Here is a 21370-nt window from a genome sequence, read left to right as displayed (position 1 = left end):
ACACTGCCTCCCTGCCACTCCCTGCTCAGTCCATCACATTTGTGATTCTGATGAATAATGGATGAGGCCATAGATTGCTGAGCTCAGCTCTGCTCCACTGACCCACTTAGAAAACATGCACATACACAATCCAAATTTGATCATAACCTCTGGGGAAATATTGTCATATTTTGACTCCATTTATAACCGGTTCCAACTCTCTCATTCTCATGTGTGTCAGCCAGTAGGAATCCTAGGAATCTTTCTTCTTTTTCACTGTTTGAATCCCATCGGAAAGGGTCACCTTCCCACTGAAATAGCACCTATAATACTGAAACAAACAGTGGCAGCAGTGTGTTTGTTTATGTTCAGGCAAATAATCCAGTTGTTCCATCTGAAATAATAAATCATCACAAACATGCTTTTTCACCATGCTGACATAGACTTACTATTTCATGACTTTTCCTAATCTCTTCTGACAATCTCCTGTATTGAATTATTATATAACCTCGTTTTCCACCCCCTCTTTTGCCGTGTCTCCTGCTCATCTCCTTGGCATATCTTTCCTTCCTCCCTGTTCTCAGTACCTGTGTGCCTTGCTGTGACTGCCACATCAGGTCTGAGTTGTGTTACGTAAATTGCTGCATGTCCGTAGGAGGAGAGACAAATGCAATAAAAATAGGGTTATTGAAAGGAAACTTGTAATGAAATGTGCAATAAAAACACTGACCTGCAATGTAGAGAATGTTCTATATAGCAGAGGACACGCATTGTGTTGCAGTTTATCTTCTAGCTCCCCCTTGTGGATAAAGGCTTTCCTTCGTTGTTATATTCATATAGGCAGTAGTTGATTATGATATACATTGATTATAACACTCTGTTTTGATAGTACACAAATCCACGTTCAGCCTTGGAATAGCAAATCACCAAGCCCTGTACACGGGAATATCTTATTGACTGTTAGGATTGTATATAATTGGATGTAGATGTATTTACCTTCTGTGTTGAGTTTGCATCAGACATGGAGGTGCTGCTTTCAGTTTGATCTGAATGAGAATGACCTCCACGTTTTTTTTAAATAACAGCTGACAAGCGCTGATGAGAACTTCCTATCAGCGAAATGACACATCCTATTTGTCCTCCTGTTTTGAAGTAGCTTACTAGTGGCCGAATTAAAACGGTGACTCCTTGCTAAAACTTCACAAACAGTACCCAGGCCTCTGACTATTAAAAAAGGTTGTTTTAAAGTGGATAGCAAGGTCAACTCAGGGTCACAATGAGTGGTATGGGGTTGGGTGGAGAAAACAAATGAAGCTGAGAAAGGGCCCGCTCAAATAATCTTTCAGGGCCAAAAAGCTGGCACCGTTTGTCCTGGATTTGTCATCTTCCTGCTTATGAATAGGCTGGCAGTGTGTTTGGGACTGCATACCGCCCATTGGTACTCTGGGTATTGTGAAGCTGCAGCCAGACAAACACACATTTGGGCAAGTGCCCTTTCTGTTTCAATGCGGTATAACCAGAATGGGCTGAGTACAAACAGATCAAAATGACAACATAGATGTTGCAGTGCCTGATGGGATGGGCGCTGGATCAGAAAACACAGAATAAGAACAGCAGCTTCAAATCTTTATACGGTTCTTACTCAGTTATTTGGTGTGCGGATCTATTTGTTCTTACTGAGTATAAACAGAGGCAGCTCCAACTAACAGCAACCGCCATCAATGGAGAGATTTTGTTTTTGCTCTGTTTCTCTTCATATACACCCTCTGCTTTGTTGTACATACTGTACACACACGTTGTTTTACCCTGTGTACCAACACTGGCTTTGTCTCTTACAATATCGCACCTGCACATTCCTACTCTTACATATACAGGAGAAACGGGAACATTTTCTACATAACGACCCAACCATTTTTCGACATAATTAAATACTTGGATAACTTACCACACTGTATACTGCACATAACAAAAGTCTAAATGATCTCAACTGATAGTGGGCCAAGTTATTTCTATGTGTAGCTCTACTAGGGGTATTCAGTTTATTCTGCCTAAAGGTCCAGCAGTTGTGCTTCATTTACTTTCAAAGGTTCACTTTATACTGTACTTTATACTGTACTGTAGCAAACCCTCATACTGTTCAACACTGATCTGTAAGCAGCGGCACTTTTATAGATCTGCTGTAAGGCTTGTATACCTTTTTTTTAACTCGTTCCAATAATAAACAGTAGTAATTCTGTTAACTGTTATCTGTGTCCAGGACAGGGAATGAGAATTTAATTGTTTGGGTTGTTGACGTTGTTTGTTTGTTTTCCTTCCTGCCTGCTCTTTTAGATGCCAGGAATTGGAGTTGGCTACTAAGATGTTCACGCTCCCTGACCCCGCTAGTCATAAAGGCCCCTGTGTATGAAGTACCCGTGGTTTATGTAACTGCTAATAGGGTCGTTGATTATACTGGAGCTTAGACTAGGGAGGATTGGACAGCCAGAGCTGGAGAGGGGGCTTCTTTTATGGGGAAGGTATTGTTCATAGCAAGGCCTGAGCTCCGAGTCATGGTTGTCTCCTCTCTCAGGCTTTAATTACCCCCAGTCTGCAGACCAGCTCTCGCTCTTCTGCCTTACGTAACCTCTCACACTCCCAAACTACTCACCACCAAAAACCCATCAGAATTCATGCTCAGATGGAGGCTGTTGTGGTGTGTGCACAGTAAAAAAGGGTTTGGTTAATTATTCACATAAATGGGTAATTATTGTGAAAATAATTATTGTGTGAAAATAATTAATTAGAACGCCTTTATAACATCACGTGGTATTAAGTTCTTCTTCAAGTTTTTATGTTTCACTCAAACTCTCTATATGGCTCTGTGTTTATCCAACTCGACACACCCCTTTCTGCAACAACAGAAGCAATGCAGACAACAGAAGCTCTCGGTTTTAGTATTACTTGATTTAAGTGCTGCTTTTGATACTGTGGATCATAACATTATTTTAAGTACACTGCACAATTTTGTAGGCATTTCTGGGTAAGCTTTTTTAATTTGCTCTCATCTTACCTAACTTATAGACAGTTTTTTTATGATCATGGATGAATGGTCATATCTTTTGATTTGTGGTGTTCCCCGAGGCTCAATTTCACACTCAGTTAGAGAAGAAGCAACCTCAATACGCGGCTCACCTTTCCCTTAGTCATCGGAGAAAATTGTTCCCAGTGCATTTTCCAAAATCTGAAGGCGAGCTATTTACTTTCATAAATCCTGTTAAAGTGCTTGTAGTACGTATATGTATACATATATATGTGTACGTATACGTACATAATATATGTATGTATGTATGTACAAATATATTTTTGCTGAAAATTAAATGTATAATTTAAATATAGTAATGCATTTCAAAGACAAATCATTATTAAAATAATGTATTAATGTTATTAATTTATTTATTTTACAATTAAAAAAAATATTAGTTAAAGGTCACATGTCATGCTTTTCCGGTTATTACCCGTCCCCCTTGTGTGTTATGAAGGTTTTTATGCATGTAAATGGTCTGCAGAGTCAAAACCCTCAAAGTACACCCTGTAGCGAGTAAAACTCTAAAACAGAAAATACCTCCCCAAAACGCCTCGTTGGTGAAACGTCATCATCCATTTGATTCTTCTGGGGACATCTGATGTCATGTCGTACCCGGAACAAAAAGGACCAATCCGTGGAGCCGTTACGTTACGTCCACGGAGCCGTTACGTTAAGCCCCCGCTGATTGGTCCAAATTGACCAATCCACGGACTTCCTCACACACACACTCAGTGCATGCAGCTCTGCTGATCTCTCCTCCCTGGCTGCAGGCTGATAACAGACAGTTGGGATCGTGGCGAAAATCTCTCTGCAGACCCATTCTCACAGCGTTTATCAACCTTTTTCTTACTCAATATCAAGCCACCCTTATTGTTTTGACTTCGGCTGTGAGTTTGTGTGTGCTCAGGGTGAGTTTGGCTGTGTTTCGCTGTGTATCGCTAAACAAGGAAATCACACCTCCACGGAGCTCAGCGCGATTCACAACGTCCCGACTGGTCCCGACCAATCGGAGCACACTGTGCTCACGGGGGGGGGGGCAGCAAGAGCTGCTTAGTGGAGAGAGTGAATACACATACTTTACAGAGATGCTGTATGCGAAACCAATGTGAGTTTGGAAAATTGCACAGTATAAATCTATTCTAGTAGACCTCAACAATGGAATTATGATCAGTGGAAATGGCCATGACATGTGACCTTTAAAATGTATTTAACATACATTTCTGCTAATGTAAGTAACACATGGGTTGCAGCTGATCTTTCTGTCCCCTGATTTTGACCAGCTGATATGGGGCTAATATGGTAAAACAGCACTTGAGGCCAACATCTTCATTATCTATTTTGTTTTTTAAAGCATCAGTAACTTGTCAAGGCATGAGTAGATTCTACAAGATAGTATGTTTAGTTATCATGCGTCAGCCTTAACGCTTGAGCATTCCTGGACTGACAGGAGCTGCTGGGGGCCACACTGCATCCGTAGGAGACTTCAGATCTGAAGCTGGTAGGACACTGAGAGCATGAATGACTAATATGTCATGCCTGACAAGTGACAAATGATTGACCCTCTAAGAAAAATCCCTGATGACGTACGCTTGCTTACTTTATAGGGACCAGGTGCAGCAGATTAAACTAAGCCTTGTTAAAAGTCTTTACTAAGACGCGATTTACCACTCACTATATTAAAAAAAAGGGTTATAGCACACAAACTTGTTCTTATATAGTGATGTGATATTACTAAATATTGGCTCTTACTAATTACCAGGCCAAACTGAAGTTACTACTACATGCATATTATATACATAAAGTCATACCTACATTTAAAATGGATTGTTGTTATGTTTAATATGCTGTAACCCTACAGCTGTTTTTTGGGCAGCTCGTGATGGTACAGGGACTTCCTGTTTACATTGTAAATTGCTTTAGATTATTCCGTGCTTACATTTTTTTTTTTACAGTCTTAACAAACTAAGATTTTGTCTTAAATTTCGTTGAACCTGATAAGTAAATCAATAGTTGCCGTTGTTACTAAGATTTTAGGAAGGATGAATAGCTGAAGCAACCCAATACTGCTTGCCTAAATGTAGTTATAGTAAGTGAAGCGAAATCAAAGAAATATATATTTAACAGTATTCCGCTTTGGTATAACAAACTTTCTTTTGCAATGTTTCTGACGTCAGTGAAGCTGCCATATGTCACATTGATTTAACACTGGGGTCAAACCTACATGTCACTCCTATCTGAGCAAGTAAGGTTTGTCCTTACATAAGCAGCCATTCCCCCTAAAGCCTACCCTCTCTTTCCCGGTCCTTTAAGTCCTCCCGCTCTCTCATTAAAGCCTGTATTCATGCCCCGTCCCCCGTCCCGTCCTGTTGACCTCTGCACAGGAGTCTTTAGTAGCTCTTGTCCTGCCTTACCCCCTACACTCCCTGCTTTGATTTTCTCCCTAATTGGTTTGTACACTTGATGTGATGTACAAGTGATGGCTCACAAAACCCAGCGTGGACAACAATGCGTCACAGCTCCTAATAATGCTATTTGTTTGAAATATTGTCCTCAGGTCTACTGTTGGTAGTTGACATTTTACCACCTATACAGATTTGATACATCTACATTGTAATTTGAAAGTGACAATTTTCTTACAAAGTGTGTGCAGTTCATTGTGCCTTTGAACCCTTTTCCTTAAACATAGTAATCCATAAGAATTCTAGTAAAAGGGAACATCATGCTGTTGTGTCAGAGGATAAGTGACGCGGTGACGAGGCTATAGTCATGGGTGCGCACATACACACAGGTTTGAATAGCAGCTTTGTAATCATCATATGACCGTGTAATCTGTGTAATCTGGGTTTTTTCTTGGGGTGTGAGTTTATTCTCTACATTAAACCAGGCAGGCCACTTTAAAACTAAATGTATGCAGTTGTATCTGTTATTGGGCAGACGGAACATTGTGTCTAACTCTGGTGGAAAGTGTTTCATTACAGCACGATCTCTCAGGAAACTGATTGGCTGCGACAATCAAACTGTGCGATAATTGAAAGGCGGGAGTTGAAGATTTTTCTCCCTTTTTTTTCTGCATGAGCTAGCCACGGTTTTGAAGCTGAGCTGGCCTAGAAACTCCAACAGAAGAAAAGCCCCCCTCCTCCCCTAACAAAGCCTTCTCACAACCCCTCTTTCCTTTGCTCCCTCTCTCTCTCTCGCTCCGTCTCCCTCTCAGTGACAGCTCCTGGTGGGCTCTTTTTTTCATGTCTGCTCCCTCACATCCGTCCTCTGGGTCCCTGCCTCTCATTTCTTCCTCTCCGGACTCTTTGAACACCAAACTTCACAGTAAACTCTTCCTTCGTTTAACCCTGCCTCCATCCAACCCGGCGAGTTTCCATCCGATGAACCACCTCGGCTCTTTCACCCCAAACCTGCATCAGACGGACCCTTTGCTTCAGAGGATTTCTAATTCCCCAAAGATGCACGCTGTCTGAGAGAATCGGGCCTATCGAAGCGAACATATGTGTGCTCCATAGGCCCTCTGCCTGTTGCTGTGTACTGCGGAGCGTGTGCTGGCACTGAAGCGTGGTCATGGGCTTTGAGGAGCGGCTGCTCTGGGAACCAGCAGAGCAACACCGCCTAGACTCTGTGGCTATCAATAGTCATGGTGCATTGCTGGAACGAGCCGTCTATGGATTCTGCATGTTCAATCGAGCCAACAGTAATTCCTCAGAGTAGGAGTCTCTACTTTCTTGTTGTCAAAGTGAGTCTTTGTCCGGTGGACTTTGAGTCAAGTGGACTTTGTTTGGGAGAAGTGTCCTGAGTGATGTGAGCTCTCCCTGGGCCACGCTGTTCCCCTCTCCCCTGCTGGAGTCCTCCCCCGAGGGACAGACAAACAGATAGACAGACCCAACTTAACTCCAGTCCATGCTGTGCACATGTGTCTCCCCGCCATGGATGTCATACTCAACCTGGTAACTGCTGACACCTCTCCACTTCCTTCTCCCACCACTGTGAGTCTCCACCTGTAAAAACGTGTGTGTGTGTGTGTGTGTGTGTGTGTGTGTGTGTGTGTGTGTGTGTGTGTGTGTGTGTGTGTGTGTGTGTGTGTGTGTGTGTGTGTGTGTGTGTGTGTGTGTGTGGTGTGTGTGTGTGTGTGTGTGGTGTGTGTGTGTGTGTGTGTGTGTGTGTGTGTGTGGTGTGTGTGTGTGTGTGTGTGTGTGTGTGGTGTGTGTGTGTGTGTGTGTGTGTGTGTTGTGTGTGTGTGTGGTGTGTGTGTGTGTGTGTGTGTGTGTGTGTGTGTTGTGTGTGTGTGTGTGTGTGTGTGTGTGTGTATTGACGGTCATCATTTATGATTTAAAGTTCATCTTATTCACGTTGTCAATGATTTCAGTTTACGTCAGGAATCCGGTACATGTTTATACATTGACATGTTGTTTAAATCTGTGTGTTACGGGTCAGGTGCTTTGTAATTTAACAATATACTGTTGCATGACCGGTGTTTTATAGACCTGAGAAACTACTAAACCTGGCAGCCAAATCTCTTGTTGTGAAAAGGATTTCATCTTAAAATAATAGGGAAAGAAAGTCTTTGTTTCGACAGAGGGGCCATAGAAAAGCCTCTGTGTTTATTTCCTCTTTCTCCCAAGACCTGCACTTTCATCTGAACTACGTTTCTTTCTTTTGGATGTGAACACGAAGGGCTTTTTTCACACCCTCTGAATTCCTTGGGAAATGCACTGGCAGACCTTGGCTGTGTGCACACTTCTGTTGTGCATGATTAGTGTTTTGTTCTGTGCTAATTCATGGGTGCAAGTGTTAAGTAAACTGCCTCTTGTCCAGCCCCATATGGAGTTATGCAATTTTCCATATCTGGTGAATGAGGGTCATTGTTCCCTCATTGGATCCCCTTAAAGGTAACCAAAAGCGGATTTCCACTTAAAACATTGTTGTGTCAACTTCAGCACTGCTAAATATGGCTTGCCTGGGTGGGAACTGAAACCACGAGGAAATGAAAGGGGGATGGCTGAACAAAGGTTTAGTTTTATATATGACCATACTTCTCACGTGCACTGCTGTTACTTAACTATACATAACTAAGTGCAGCCATGGACCCACATGCATGGCCCTGCTCTGCCCACCACAACCATACTATTAGGCACAAACTAATCTGCTATCTGTTTGATAAAAGAAATCAAGATCACTAAATGATGTCATGTTGCTATGATAATTACTTTTGGATTGACTGCAGGGTTAAAGATCATAACTGCTAATCAGGAGTGTGAAGTTCAGTCCGTCAGAGGGGATTGGCCTCTGTGCCTGCTGAGTGATAAGGCCAGAAAGATACATGTGGTATAAATGGAGAAAAGACGGCTTAAGGGTGGATTGAGCACAGCGAAGAGCGTCCCCCTGAAGCCCTGATTTTGATGTCCACCATGGATCCAAGGTCCCATCACTCATGGATATTGTGCTGTGAGCCATGTTGGAGAACCACTGCTCCAGGCCTACTACTGCTAACACTCTGATGTGCTGTGACGGATCAGCTATGTTCCTTTGTGAATACTTCAGAGACTGCTGTAATAGAAGAGCTGTAGAGCAGAATTCAGAAGGTACAATTTCTTGCAATCCCTCTAGCATCTTCTTGACACAGGAAACACAAGCTGAACTCACTGGAATGCAAGACATAACTACCAGCAAGGTATTGTACTTTTGCAATTATATACAATAGCATATAGCTTGACCTTGACCATGGAGAACATAACGGTTGTTTGTAAAAGAAAGTAGAAAGAGGCTTACTATACCAAAATGTTTGTATTCAAAACAAACACAGCTCAATTCTGTGGTGTATGCCTGCCATACACGCTACTATATTTAAATCCATTATATAAGTCTAAAACAACACAATATGAGGATTTTACTTAATTATCTCAAATGTTTTGGGCTCCGTCAACCCTGGGAAATTAGCCTGATCCTTCAGCTCTCCATCATTAATAACATGCATGATTATTCACAGAAATACCCGACCATTTGGGGATGATACGAATCGTACAGACACTTTGTTCAGAAACTAGAACTCTTCATCAGCATCAGAAAAACATTGCTTTACTATGTGGAGTAGCCGTATGAGTCTAAATCTGTATGCAAATTAGATTGTGCATTTGCAAGCTGTCAAAATAGATGTTAAAGAGAGTACATCCTCGTAAACCACCTAAATGACCAGTGGTGAATACGTAACAGATAAAAGTGTGCCAGAAGATCACTAGGCCTTCTTATCACAATATCTAAAACCTCGATCTACTCTATTGCAGCATACTCCCGTCCAAAGGGTTCAGGTCGTCCTTTGCCCTTTTTATCTATGCTATATTTTTTGTCCGAGGGCACACATTCTTTATTCAGGTAATGTAGTCATCTGCAAGACAAGAGCCCTGGGAAATATGCACATTTATCCTACTGGGTGCTCATGGAGGAAATACTTACACCTTATTCATGCTCGCCCTCATAGCTATTAATACGGTTTTGTTTATAGCCGAGCACAGACCAGGTGCCGCTCTGAAACGTCACCTCTTAGTTTGCTCCTGTGCCAGCCCAGCAGGCTGTTCGAGTTCTCTGATTCATCTGATCCCCTTGGCTGCCCGTCTAGAGGATTTGATCATCATTAGACTCACTGTACACAACAGTTGTTAGGTCTATTGACTCATGGATAAGGGCCTTCTTCTATTTAACGCTGTTACACAGTAATCAACCTGGTGCAAAACCATTTTCTTATAACGCCAAATCACTTTCAAATTGGGAATTCATGCCAAATCTGTGGTTTGTGTGTGTGTGTGTGTGTGTGTGTGTGTGTGTGTGTGTGTGTGTGTGTGTGTGTGTGTGTGTGTGTGTGTGTGTGTGTGTGTGTGTGTGTGTGTGTGTTGTGTGTGTGTGTGTGTGTGTGTGTGTGTGTGTGTGTGTGTGTGTGTGTGTGTGTGTGTGTGTGTGTGTGTGTGTGTGTGTGTGTGTGTGTGTGTGTGTGTGTGTGTGTGTGTGTGTGTGTGTGTGTGTGTGTGTGTGTGTGTGTGTGTGTGTGTGTGTGTGTGTGTGGTGTGTGTGTGTGTGTGTGTGTGTGTGTGTGTGTGTGTGTGTGTGTGTGTGTGTGTGTGTGTGTGTGTGTGTGTGTGTGTGTGTGTGTGTGTGTGGGCTGTCTGACTGGTTTTTCTTGCTCTCTATTGGCTGACAGAGACTGGGAGCTGGTACTTTCACATCAGGGACTAGACTCCCAGTCTGCCCTGTAGCCTTTTGTTGAACATGATAATACGTTTCTGTTAACTATGATTGCAAAGAAATGTGTCATTTAAGTCATCAAACAAATTAATCTCCAAAATATTGTAAAACAAATAAACTGTCAACATTCTGCAGCAAATCTAAAATATTGATCAGCACGTATTTTGAGTTTTTTTGGTTTTGTGTTCATGTATTTGCTGTGAAAAAGGGCATAGATGACATTAATTATGAATGGAATTAACTGTTTTGAATTCATAAGTTGCACTTAATGTACCATAGAAACCATTTTGCATTGTTGTGGCATCACAGTTTTAAGTTAGATGGTCGAGGTAGAGCTAGTTTGAACTATGTAAAAAGTAAATCTACATAGTAATGTGTAATAAATCACACATTTTCCACGTAAATCTCATTTTGAAAAGTTAGGTATAACTAGAGCTGTCAAATAAATGTAATATGGGGTAAAAGCATATCATTTCATTATTAGTTTTTATGAATAAAAGTGTCCAGAAGCACACAATGGAAATAATTAAGCATAACTTCCTATAAATCTGTACTAATGTACTAATACTAATTTAATTCTAATAGTGAAGGCTGTTGAGGCATAGTAAACATGTTTATGAAGTCACGTAATATTATCTGTGATTGTTTTTAGTCTCTCGGTTAATCTATTACAGTAAATAAGAAAGTCCCTAACTGAGGATCTATTTCTGCTGTGTCGGGATGAGTGGCGGCGGCCGACCGCGCAGTTTAGAGGGTGATGTCATCCCTCAGCTGTGAGTGGAGGCAGGGGAGGAGGGGGCGGGGCTTCCCTCTCTGCACAGTGCACTGAGTTTCAGGTGCGCTTCAGCTTTCACAACATGCCCGGCGAGCAGTAGCGAAAGCAGCTCGGCGAAACTTTCGAGGAGCCGGCGGAGATTAACTTTATCTGGATTTATGAAAGTAAATAACTCTCCTTCAAATTTGGGAAAATGCACTGGGAACAATTTATCCGATTGTCTAATGGAAAGGTGAGCCGCGTCTTGAGATCGCTTCTTCTCTAACTGAAGATAAACTCATTAGTACGCTACTTTAACTCATTTGCCAGAGAGAACACTTGATATGGAGTTTTAGTTTCCTCCCGGATGCGCTGTGGTTTGTGTTGTTGACTGTGTTGCCTGTCATCAATTAGTCATGCTTTTGGGTATGCAGGTGAGCCTCCGGTGCTGTTTTGACCTGTTATGGAGCGCTAATAAATGGGAAGCCGATACAGAGGCTGGGTTATATATCATATGTGAGGGCTGGATGTCTTCTTGAATAACTGTCACCGTACCTCCCTGATCTGACTCTCAGTCCTGTCTGGTTTTTTGTTTTTCTGGCAGCCTTCTGAATCCTCAAGGTGTGCACTGTCAGGTTCAGCTGATTATTTTTGTGTGCTTGATAAGTGATGGAAATAATATTTTGATCACACCCCTCCCTGAAGCATCATTAGCTCCAATATTATCAGTGTGTTCTTCCCGTGAGGAAATGAATGTGCTACCTGGTTCTTCCTCCTCTAAGGTAGAATGTATCTTGTTTTATGAAAAACACCATTTAGATTAGTAATTATTTTTTCTCAGAAATGCTTACTGTCCTATTGATATAATCAGGTCACTGTCTGAGGAAGATAGACAGAAACTAGTCCTATATGGCTGCACCCAAAACAAAGACAAATAGAGATTAGGCTGATACTCTTTTCAAGTTGTTCTTGCCTGTGTATCCATTGACTTGCAAATGCCTGTGGATTCACACTGAGGTTTTTTTAAAGATGTACTGGAAATTATAAAAACGAAATTTCTTTCACTATCATTTCTTTGTTAACATGTACAAATAAAACTGCCTTTTTTAGGCGTCTCAATTTGCCCTCTTTCCCGGTGACTGGCCACAAGAAATGCAGAAGCCTCGTTTTCTCTGTGTCAGCTAAATGACTAAGAAAGAAAAATATGCAACTCACACTTTTTTCTTCCTTGTCTCCCCTTCTTCAATCCCTCCTTTCCTCCCCTGACCCTTTACCTACTCCAATCTCCCTCTCTTTTTTCTGTCTCCTCTCTCAGATCGATCGGCTGGAAGTGAGCGGACTGGGTCAAACACCGTTGTCTTATTCATTAGGGGCAGACGGTTCGATCCCAGGGTGTGAGGATTGCACCCCAGACCCTCAGCGCACAAAGCAGGCCATTGCCCATCTGCAGCAGAAAATCCTCAAGCTCACAGAGCAGATTAAGATCGAGCAGACAGCCAGAGATGACAACGTTGCAGAGTACCTCAAACTGGCCAACAATGCTGACAAACAGCAAAGCACACGTATCAAGCAGGTAAAAAGAGGAGCTGTTGCTTTCTATTAAACTATAAATATGTATATTTCATGGATAACATCCTTGGAACTATTTGTTTTTATAATTGTATCATATGACAATCAGTGCTTTCCCTCAAAACCGGTGTGTTCACTATCTATGTCCCTGGCAGTAGGGAGGGAATGTACTATATAAAAGCTTAGTGGGTTATTGATTGAAAAATGTTTCCCCTCTAACTAATCAAACCTGTCCTATGGCTGTCAGGTTTTTGAGAAAAAGAACCAGAAGTCTGCGCAGACCATCCAGCAGCTGCAAAGGAAACTGGAGCACTACCACCGGAAGCTACTGGAAGTCGAGCACAACGGTATCCCCCGCCAGCCCAAGGATGTTCTGCGGGACATGCAGCAGGGCCTGAAAGACGTCGGGGCCAAAGTCACAGGCTTCAGTGAAGGCGTGGTGGACAGTGTGAAGGGGGGCCTCTCCAGCATCTCCCACGCCACCCACTCTGCAGCCGGGGCCGTTGTCTCCAAACCCCGGGAGATCGCGTCACTGATTCGCCACAAATTTGTCAGCACTGAAAACATCCCCTCACTTAAAGACTCTTTAGACGACCCCTCGGTAGACGAAGCTGTGACAGGCGCTGGCGGACGTTTACTAGGCAACGCTGCGCATCAGCTCGAGCCGATTCCTAAGTATGGCAGTGAGGACGACTGCTCTAGTGCTACTTCGGGCTCAGCAGGGGCCAACAGCACCACAGGGGCCCCCGGAGGTCCCCCGAGTTCCAAGGGCAACACACTAGAGAGGAGCCAGAGCTCCGGCCTGGACATGCTGCTGCAGGAGATGCAGGAGCTGAGGGAGGGCCAGACCAGGCTGGAGGAGAACCTGGATGGTCTGAAGAGCCACTATCAGAGGGACTACTCGGTTGTTATGCAAGCGCTGCAGGAGGAACGCTTCAGGTACAGATATAGAGATAACATATTAGAGTGTGTGTATTATGCAATCCTAAAGCACTTCCTGTTTTGCTCAGGAAATCCCCTTAACTTGTGTGTAATCTAGAAAGGTTTCCTTTTCTTTTGGAAACACGCACCTGAATACAAGACTGACCATTGATCTCCGTTGACACATCATCAGGGGCAACACTCACCATGCACATGATCTGGAGAGATCTTTTAGCGAAGCTATCACACCGTAGATAAAAACAAAACTTTGACCTGAACCTTCTTTACATAAACATATTAGGCCTAAACGGCATGTACTCGGCCATAAAGAATAGGTCACATTTGTTATACAGATTTATAGTGGCAGTCTTTTTGTTTTCTATGTATCCCCCTTTAACAAGTGGCAATAGCATTTAGAATGATCTAAATATGAAAAGTGACTAGCTTTATGTTTGTTTAGTTGCTTTATAATAGCCATTGAACACTTCAAAGTGACAGACCCACTTGCTAGTGTCCTCTAAGTTAAAAGACCTTTGGTTATTTCAGCCTCTGTCCCAGCGGCGCATATCTTTCTTAGACTTAGACTCAGACGTCTCTCTGCAGCCTTTGTTTTGTCTTTGGGCAGTTGGCCGTAAAACAACGCACTCACATTCCTCCAGAGTGTCCTGACAAGAGGGCGCAGAGATAAGGAGGGCAGGACAATGGGAAGGAGGGGAGATATAGTGAGCAGCTTACATAATAAAAGAAACATGAGCATTTTTTAACCCAGAGCAGTCTGTGCTTGTCCTTTAAGACTTGAATAACAGAGAACAGAACAACCTCTGGGAGTTATGGGGGAAATCATTTATAACCCTCATGTTGCTTTATCACCCTTCAGGAAAGGAATCCATCCCTAAAAAGGGACTTTCCTAACTCGAGCGGCCAACTGATGATGATTTTTATTTTTCATGAATGCAGCGCTGAAACTATTTATAGATCAACATCAAATCTAATAAACATTATCGTAATAAAGGTTCCAGTTTTTCCAATGTGAATACTTGTGGGTTTCTTAGAGTTTTCTTAATAATAATTGAATTTCTTTGGGACACCAGTTTGGAGAACTATTCTCTATATTATAAAATCTGATAAAAGGAATCAAACATACACAGAGGCAGTTAATGCCTTTTCTTGTGCTCTGCTGTCTATCCACTTATGTGCCTCCAAGACAAACCAGTAGACCCTTCATCCTGCTAAGGGCCTCCTATTGGCCTACTCTCATACAGCTGACTCTTTCTGATTGGCCAGTTGTATCAGCAGATGAGTAAGCATGGCCTAATCTTGTCAGAGGGAGTCATCAGTTCAGTTGGGTGCCATGTGGTCAGTGGTCAGAGGCCTTCAGGCTGTGTTTTCTACTAAGTGTGTGTGTGTGTGTGTGTGTGTGTGTGTGTGTGTGTGTGTGTGTGTGTGTGTGTGTGTGTGTGTGTGTGTGTGTGTGTGTGTGTGTGTGTGTGTGTGTGTGTGTGTGTGTGTGTGTGTGTGTGTGTGTGTGTGTGTGTGTGTGTGTGTGTGTGTGTGTGTGTGTGTGTGTGTGTGTGTGTGTGTGTGTGTGTGTGTGTGTGTGTGTGTGTGTGTGTGTGTGTGTGTGTGTGTGTGTGTGTGTGTGTGTGTGTGTGTGTGTTCAGGTGTGAACGTCTAGAGGAGCAGCTGAACGACCTCACAGAACTTCACCAGAATGAGATCCTCAACCTCAAACAGGAGCTGGCCAGCATGGAGGAGAAGATCGCATACCAGTCCTACGAGAGAGCCAGAGACATACAGGTCCGTCTGTCAGCTAACGTGCACAAACACATAAGCAAACAAATAAAGCAGTTTAGTCGGAATAACATGTTTTGGGTGATGATAACATATTTTAGTGTCATGCTGTGCACTTTACTTCTGGAGATAGCAAGTAATCTTCTGATATTTTACTAAAGCAATAAGCCCCATCAATGGAGTTTGTTGAAACCTTTATTTTTTTTCCATTTGTGGTAGTTTAAATTTCAAAATACCCTTGTACAAATTCTATTTTCAGAGTGATGCTTTTATTGTCAAGGGGCAGTTAAAGATGTTGATGTTGAAGTGCCTGTCAGCAAGAGCAACAACAATCTTCAGGAAAAGAGTGACAAAAAAAACATTCCATATTGATTAAACGTTTGACTTTTACGGAGCCCCCTAGGGGACATGCAGAAGAAGAAAATAATTATTTGAATAAAAATAAAATGTTTTGCGAGATCTCGCAAAACCCCGTTGCAGTTTGTAGACGGTCCCTAAGCACTCCTCTCCTTCCTCCAGCTGCAGATTGTGACCAATTCTTGATGTTTAGCTCGGATGACGGCGCGTATCGAACTGTTCTGATAAAAACGACTCTGTAGCTCGTTGTCTACCTTGCTATGATTGTAAAGTCATGTTGTTTGTATTTTTACAACTTTATGTTCATGAGTTATTGATCCGCGAAATTCTAATCTGTCAATAACTCAGCTCAGAGGAACGTGCATGTCCCCTCGCTCTGAGTGTTTTCTTGAGGTGTCTTCACTTATGTGAAACCCTTTTATATATACAGTCTATGTGTGAAACCCGTGCCTGTTGCCAAGCACTGATGTTATATCTTTATATTTAAGGCGAAGCTCAAAGTAAAATCGATGAACCACTCCATTGTTGTGGTTTCTGTGTTGCCGTAGCAGCCGAACTGACCTGGAAGTACTAAATGAAAAGTATTGCGAGATCTCGCAATTTTTTTTTCTTCTCCATGTCCCCTAGGTTGCTCCGTAGACTTTTAATGCTTTAAATAATGTGGACATGTTTTATTTCCACACCAAAAGCTTGTACAAATTGAAGTTCTCATAAGACGCTGAACTCTTTACCTAAATTCTTTAAATAGTTAATTAATTTGGCCTGCTTAGAATCAATGTCGTGTTTAAGTTGGCCCCGCACCCTCCAAACAGCTTAAGGCGTTATCTCATTTTGTTGACACAGTAAACAGGAAGATGAGACCGAAGATCCAGTCTGTTTATTCAAAACACAAGGATATCCTTGTCATTGACTCACATTTCTGCCGTCCTTCATTGTTGTCTGATACAGCGAAGGTTTTTTGTTATTCAATATGTGTATGTCTGCATGACGTGTGTTTACAGTTGCCCCTTGGCTGCATGTCTTTGTCCCAGAAACAGGGGGCAGTAGAGCTCTTTGCACAATTTACACTCAGTGGTAGAAACAGTTGAATTGAACAGCTCAGTCATACATTCTGCCTTTAGCTGTTTCTTATTGAGGTTTGCTGTGTGGTGTTGCACTGGGTTGCTTTATACTGAGAGTCATTTTGATGTTTTGCCAACAACCACATTTACAAACATGAAAAGGCGAGAATATTAATAGCTCATTTATTTTTCAAAGCGTCATTCACCACATGGGCTTACACACATTTACAAAACATAATAAATAGCAGCTAACATAATTAGAGCGAAACACCCAAATATAATAAACGTATAAGCATGTCAAACGAAGTTAAAAAATGTCACACAAAGTACGAACAGAATTCCTCTCCTGAGACAACACATCTGAGACGTAAAGCACCATGCTGTTGGAAGGCAACACAGACTTTGCAAACCCCTTTATGAACCAGGTTCTGACCTCTGCATTAATCACACAGAGAAAACAAATCAGCACAGTCTGAATGTAATATTTAGCAACACATTTCAACATGAAGCAGCCCATCAGTCGGTAAAGTGATTGTTTGGTGTTTGCCATGTTGTGGGTCAAGTTCTTTTAAGTGGTTTGTTGATTGATTTTCCGTTATCCCTGCGTGTCCTCTGCAGGAGGCGTTGGAGGCATGTCAGACCAGGATCTCTAAGATGGAGCTCCAGCAGCAGCAGCAGCAGGTCGTCCAGTTGGAGGGGCTGGAAAATGCCACAGCCCGGACCCTCTTGGGAAAACTTATCAATGTGCTGCTGGCCCTTATGGCTGTCCTTCTGGTCTTTGTCTCAACTGTGGCCAACTGCGTGGTCCCCCTGATGAAGACGCGCTCGCGCTCGCTCTCCACCCTCCTCCTCATCCTCCTGCTGGCCTTTCTGTGGAGGAACTGGGAGGCTCTCTCGGGGTACACGCACCGCGCTCTGCAGCCCCCCGGATGACCAGGGGGGGGGAGCCAGCACATGTTGCTTTGTTGACACCAGGTGATGTAACTTTAGCTGCGATCAAGCAGGAAGTATGAAGAACGTGACTGCCGCTAGATTGGCTGCGTGGCCGAGCACTGAACATTCGGCCGGGGCCATTCGGACACGGAGTCGAGAAGAAGAGGAAGAAACGGAGTGAAGCCGAGAACACTCATGATTGTCCCTTAGGAAGGAAGAGACTGTTTACATTTTTGAAAATGAACTATTATGCTGCTGTCCCTCAGAATTCAGCATTGTACTGTTTTATCTTTAGAGTTTAATCAATTATAATGTTATTATTTCTAATAATATTATTCTCAACGTTATTTTATTCAGTACCATGTAGCATTACGCTCCTCTCACTACATGACGGGGAGCCTAGTCAGGAAACTGGGTTGGCGATTTGCTCCAAAGGCCTGGTCCAACTGTAGAGATGTGAACATGTGGTTGATTGCCTTTAGGAAGAGAACTCTTACAGAGCTGTGATTGGTAGATTTCAACCATGGCTATAAACCTTCCTGGGAGTTTCTCCTTTTCTTGCTGTGATGAAATGTGTTCGTACAGAACATTTTGAAGGACCTTAACGCTTGAGTGTCATGATGACTTGAGACTTTTTGAGCTTCCTTACATTTCTAATGGCAAACATCACATGCTTTTACTTTCTTCATTTTAAAAGTAAAACAAGAAAGACGGTGTTACATAAGGAAGATATACACATAATGGGCCAACTTGCAATGTCATGCTGACCATAGAAGCGGCACATTAACATAAACAACATCTGGTTATTGTTAGGCATCTGCAATATTTGCAACAATGCTGAATGTTTTTATTATGAGAAGACATAGGAAAAGACTTGTGTTTTAAAAGCAGAGACAAAACCATTTACCAAGTCAAATCAATTTGCCAGGATAATTGTACCGCGGCCATGTTTGATGTGATCGGGTCAGGAAAGAGAGACAACTTGTGCTTCTCCCGCTCCACCTCAGTTGGAACAGGAATGCTGCTTTATATCTACAGTGCAAGTCGTCTCCACTGTCGTTTCAGTCCGATGTGCACTAATATACTACTTTTCATCTAACTTTCTCCCTGCGTTTAAATTCTCTGGCCGTCCTTTTACACATTCTAATGGTATCATCACCCAGTGCCAAACCTTAGTCTCACCCAAACTGAGAAGAAAGACGGGGGAGGTTGCTCAGGAGGTCTTGCTTTTTCTTCAGATATGTCATGAATGTCTTGCCTGGATGTCAAGGATGTATCTTTTGGCAGGGAACATCTTTTAGAAAATTCCTTTCTTCAGATCTTAATTAATCTGTTTCTGCACCTTGCCTCCTTGAGTACAGTAACTTGACAAGGCGTCCAGTCTTTCTTATTCTCTATCTGTCTCATCGAGTCAAGGACACAATAAGATGACCTTGCACATTAAATAGTTAATTGTGCATTTCATGCTGAGATGTTGATTTCCTAACAGATAGAGATCATTTGAATTGTACAGCTGCACTTTAGCACACGGCTAGATAACATGTAAGTCATGCTGAGGCCAGAGAAACCTTTGACAGACTTCAAAGGTTGTCACTCTTAAGACAGAAGGCCTCAGGGGGATCAGAAGAGTTGTCTCCGGACAGGATCACTGTCATCTCTGTCTCGAGATGAAACCCACAGAGAGGACCCAGATCAGCTCGATTCTTCAGGTTGGACATGCAATTAAAATATTAGATGTATTGATCTTTTAAAAATGTTGACCTCAGCTTGACCTTGCAGTGACACCAATGATGTAGGGCTGTGTGCTAAACCACTCCAGTGCCTTCTGATGTCCTTTTCTAAGTGTGGAATAAATAAAGTGCATTCCTGACTAACTCATGAGCCATCACTATTTAATTTGTCATTTGTTTGTTGTTATTGTTAGGGGTGCATGTCTACTGTGGGGGCTTCATGGGCTGACCACACACATGTACTCTGAATCCCTTTTTTAAATGTCACTGTTGTATGTTTCTCATGTGACCACCAGATGGCGAGCTTCTGCCTTGTATGCCCTTAAGAATCTCGCGTTGAGAGGCTGTGTTAAGTTTGTGTGAATGGTTTTTAATAGAGGGAGGTAGGGGTCTGAACTAAAGGAGGTATTGCACCTTATCAGGAAGGAAACAGGTTGGGTGGAAGCCCCCTTAAACCGCAACAAAAAAACAGCGTGGGCCACCAGGGACAATATTTTCATTATAAACACAGGAGAGACCATGCCCCCCCCCCCACACTTTATTATACTATTCTCTCACACACACACACACACACACACACACACACACACACACACACACACACACACACACACACACACACACACACACACACACACACACACACACACACACACACACACTAATCCCGTTGAATGCCATGTTTGATTGAGCAGCTCCAAACCGCAGCACTCAGTCACACCTCGCCGGTGATATCTGATGCTGTCAGCTTTGACCCGCACCGAGCCTTATCCCTGCAGGAACTCATTCACGTCCTGCCTGCTAGGGCTCGCGCACACACGCACGCTCACAATGTTGAGACTGTTGGTGGCTCAGTTATTGTGCTGTGCAGTTGGGGGGTCATTATGTTGCACTTTATCAGAGCGCTTTCCTCTTTACACTTCCAGATTTGATGCGCGTGGCTGTGCGCCAAGGTAAACACGCGGGGCGCACTTATCTGCCCTCCTGAAAGCTGCAAGTGGTGACGGATATGAGAGTGAGTCTGTCCCCAGAGGAGTCCACAGTAAATAGGCACAAGCGATTACGCACGATTTAGCATCAACTTTAATTATTGCATGTATTCAGAGATAACACTTCTCGGGCTCGCCTGCAAACTGATTTATGCAGTGTCTGACACATTCGTGGTAGTCTGCCTACTAGGGATCATTGATTTCTCTTCAGAAATGTGAGCATATGCCCACCCTATCCAGAGACGAAAAATGCTAACCATATTCGTGCATTTTTGAGTAGGGGCGCATGTGTTGTGCTTGAATATTTATGAGTAAAGCTCGCAAGAAAGCTGTGTTGGATAGATGTGATGTCAAAAACCGGAAAGGTGCGCTGATGTGCCCATCTGGTAGCATTTTCACGGTGCTTATACTGTGCCGTATGTGCCCAAAACGGAACCCCTCCGGATCTGCAGAACTAATCTGAGAGCCGAGGGACTGGAGAGCAGGAGGTGGGACTGTGACCCGCCATTAACCCCAAGATGAGCGGAACCACGCAGAGAAGGAGATTCATCAAGTGGCCCATTTTGAGAGAAACAGGCTATAATCATTACAACTTCATATGACAGGGTCTCAAAAAAGTTCATACAATAAAGAATGTTCAAATAGACCATAGCCTCTGTGATATTGTTTTGAATCAGAACAATTTGGTTTGAAATGTATATGGCATTCATGTAATTTTTTTATAATTTAGTCATAGCCTGAATCTAATAATTATGCTGTTGTCGATCACAACAAAGTAGCCTGACAGGAGGGGAAGGTGTGCCACTCTTTAGGCTTAATCAGTTGAAGATTTAGTAAAGTCCAAATTGTCCCTAAATGTGTACTTTAATAATGATTTATTTATTCATAAAATATTTTTTTCAGCGGAACTGAAACATCACTCCAAACAAGTTTAAACACATTTGTGCAGACAATATCCAGAAATTGGCCACTAACAAATAAACATT

At 42.7% G+C, this 21370-nt stretch overlaps 1 protein-coding gene across 11 annotated transcripts in view; it reads left to right on the top strand.

The window, feature by feature from the left end:
• Positions 1–19539, top strand: part of tmcc1a (transmembrane and coiled-coil domain family 1a) — a 39981-nt gene extending 20442 nt beyond the window's left edge. For 8 of the 11 annotated variants that reach the window (XM_034086653.1, XM_034086649.1, XM_034086652.1 and 5 more), the window contains 4 exons: positions 12349–12606; positions 12850–13541; positions 15185–15320; positions 17351–19539. In XM_034086653.1, coding sequence (XP_033942544.1) covers positions 12349–12606; positions 12850–13541; positions 15185–15320; positions 17351–17665 — 1401 coding nt within the window. In that variant the 3' untranslated portion in view covers positions 17666–19539. Of the gene's footprint in view, positions 1–6215; positions 7033–11146; positions 11287–12348; positions 12607–12849; positions 13542–15184; positions 15321–17350 lie in introns of those variants that run through there. The other 3 variants (XM_034086655.2, XM_034086656.1, XM_034086658.1) reach the window with 3 other exon arrangements.
• The last annotated feature ends 1831 nt before the right edge of the window (positions 19540–21370 follow it).

This window comes from Pseudochaenichthys georgianus, chromosome 7 (assembly GCF_902827115.2).
Source record: "Pseudochaenichthys georgianus chromosome 7, fPseGeo1.2, whole genome shotgun sequence".
NCBI lineage: Eukaryota > Metazoa > Chordata > Actinopteri > Perciformes > Channichthyidae > Pseudochaenichthys > Pseudochaenichthys georgianus.
This window is presented reverse-complemented; position numbering and strand designations above follow the sequence as displayed.